The sequence below is a fragment of the Hordeum vulgare genome, chromosome 2H (genome assembly GCF_904849725.1).
Source record: "Hordeum vulgare subsp. vulgare chromosome 2H, MorexV3_pseudomolecules_assembly, whole genome shotgun sequence".
NCBI classification, from domain to species: Eukaryota; Viridiplantae; Streptophyta; class Magnoliopsida; order Poales; family Poaceae; genus Hordeum; species Hordeum vulgare.
In genome coordinates, this window is record NC_058519.1 from 75,545,158 (window position 1) to 75,547,896 (window position 2,739).

The 2,739-nt window shown below is 46.2% G+C and overlaps 1 protein-coding gene across 1 annotated transcript; it reads left to right on the forward strand.

The window, feature by feature from the left end:
- The first annotated feature begins 1,146 nt into the window (after nucleotides 1-1,146).
- On the forward strand, nucleotides 1,147-2,034 carry LOC123429637 (dirigent protein 5-like). Its single transcript, XM_045113654.1, has one exon. It carries the CDS (start codon nucleotides 1,215-1,217, stop codon nucleotides 1,812-1,814), a length of 600 nt encoding a protein of 199 aa, XP_044969589.1. The 5' UTR covers nucleotides 1,147-1,214; the 3' UTR covers nucleotides 1,815-2,034.
- Nucleotides 2,035-2,739: the final 705 nt, after the last annotated feature.

Genomic DNA, 2,739 nt, shown 5'->3' on the forward strand with positions numbered 1-2,739 from the left:
CGTATTTCTTTTCACTTGTTGAATGAAATGGATGCATTGAAAGTGTTTTGCTAAAAACCTGCATCCGGTTGTGACACCACAGGACCATCCTCATAAGACTCTTCCTCTCACACTACTTCATCATTGAAGTCGCATAAGCACCGACCTGCATGAATGGTGAAAGACAGCCCAGCTATCTCCGACATGGACCTGGAGAAACCGATCCAATTATTCTCTTCTCTGAACGTGGACAAATCAATGCTACGAACGAAGAGGCTTTCTCAGCGAGCTAACTAGACCCGCTACTACCTTTTATCCAAATATCTTCTATCTAACTCATTCTTTAAAGGCCCCAGCCTAATAGAACCTTGTTTCTTGGGCGAAGTTTTAGTTATAACATTTCATAAAATAATTTTCAAAATGAGTTCTACATACAGGAAAAGTCAGTCTCACTTCACTGATGTGAAAAAAAAGTATTAATATTCTTCTAAAATGTAGTGAAATAATTGAAAAAAAATCACGTAACTCGTTATGATACCATCGAGTCTCATTGAAACATTTACATCAAACTTCCGCGGAAAACGCATGGGCTATCATCTCTAGTTGTCTAAAATGGCAAAACGATGCCATGCACAAATCTTGAGTGGAATACAAGACATATATAATAGCTCGTACATATTAGATTGTGGACTGAATGAAAAGAATCGACATACATTACTCTGTCGCTGTGGTACCACCTAAGCCTTTTCGAGCGTTGCGTCACTTCCAGTGAAGATTGAACCAACTGATTTATTCCATGGATATTCTCTGCTCCAAAATAAGAAACCGCAGTTCATGCATGTCTGGAGCTTTTGGGAGCCCACCTAACATGGGTCATCGTGAGGCTGACGTCTAACTGCATCCAAGGAAAAGGAGTCGACTGCCCAATAGCAAAAATGCTTAATCGGTTTTTAGGGTTTGTTTCACTTTGTTATATTCAGAGCTACCCACCGCGCAGCCGAATCTAATAAAGAAGAATGGTCACTTGGCGTACAAGAGAGGTTTGAATCTTAGCTGAAGTTACTAAACTGATACTTTTAGCATGCATGCCCCACAGATCCATCATTTATGCATGCATGTACCTCCATAAATAGCATGCCCAAGTCGAGCTCTCAACACCACCACAACACGACCTACCCACTTAGCAGTGCTCTACTACAGCGCGCTTACACTCGGTAACAGTTGCTCTGTCAACGATGGAAGGCCTCGCGCCATCTTCCAAGCTGTCTCTGACCGTCGTGGTCGTGGTGCTTCTCCTCGGCATGGCGGGCGCCGCCAACGGCCTGAAGAGGGTCGTCGCAAACAGCCCCGACGAGCCGTGCAAGAACATGACGCTCTACTACCACGACATCCTCTACAACGGCAACAACACGGCGAACGCGACGACGGCGGCGGCCACAAAGCCGACGCCGCTGAGCACGACCTACTGGAAGAACAGCACCTACTTCGGCGCGCTGATGGTGTTCAACGACCCGATGACGGTGGGGAAGGCGCTGCCCCTGGCCGGGGAGGAGCCGGCGGCCCGCGCCCAGGGGTTCTACTTCTACGACAAGCAGGAGTCGTTGACCTCCTGGTTCGGTTTCTCCATCGTGTTCAACTCGACGGCGCACAAGGGCACGCTCAACCTCGTGGGCGCTGACCTCATGGGCGACGCCACGCGGGACTTCTCGGTCGTCGGCGGCACAGGTGACTTCTTCATGGCGCGCGGCGTTGCAACCATCCGCACCGACGCCATCGAGGGCCTCTACTACTTCCGCCTGCAGATGGACATCAAGCTCTACGAGTGCTACCTCTGATCGATCATAGAGCATGCATGCATGCATAACCTGTGTGCGTGTGTGTCAATTGATGTGCTGCTGATGTTGTTTGTGCTTTTCGATGTTTCTTGGTGTGTGATGGGTTCTATGCTTGTGTGTCATTGTCGCATACGCCCATACGTATGTGAAATGCTTCGCACTCTTATTCATATCTTCACTGTTTAGCAAGATTGATTGGGTTGTAAGTGTTGGTTCAGGAGAGGTTTCTCTTCTAGAGAATTTTTATAGATTAATTTTGTCCCTGTTACATATAGTCTCACAAAAAAATATCTCTCACCATAACATATTAGTCATGGAGCATTTCAGACGACCCGTTTAGAACGTGACACAATATTTACGCGGTTGTAGTTACACGACGGTGTGCAACGTCGTTGGTACACTCAGATCCCTCACACAAGCTGGATCTGGTTCTAACCGGCTGCTTCAACCCCCTCCCCCCGCCCCATTTTTACCCCTAAGTTTTTATTATGGTAAATTTTATAGAAAAAGTTAATTTGTGGTAAAAATGTATATTAAATGGGGTATAATGGATGAAATTCTCTTAAACGAGGTAATTAGCGTCAGAAATATCAAACTTAGGGGTAAAAACTGGAATTCACTCTTCATTTGGTGAAGGGGCTAGCTTAAGACACATGCAGTGGGGGCGCCTTTTTTTATCGGGGATTGTTATGCATTATAGGAAAAAAATTATAAGTCGAATGGCCGAGACACTAGGCTTATGCCGGTTTGCATTCGATTTATATATAAGCCAAGTATTCTTCCTAGCTTACACCACACGGCTTACTAAGAACCGGCTTATGAGGTGTAAGCCGAGAGGAACGACAAGAATACTCGGTTTATGTATGGCTCTGCTCAACAAAGGTGTGTGGTGTCGATAGTGGAGGCATTTTGAGAGGCCCCTGAC

Excerpts from the sequence above, each read along its gene's own strand:
- LOC123429637 (XM_045113654.1), top strand. The coding sequence starts at position 1,215 with ATGGAAGGCCTCGCGCCATCTTCCAAGCTGTCTCTGACCGTCGTGGTC.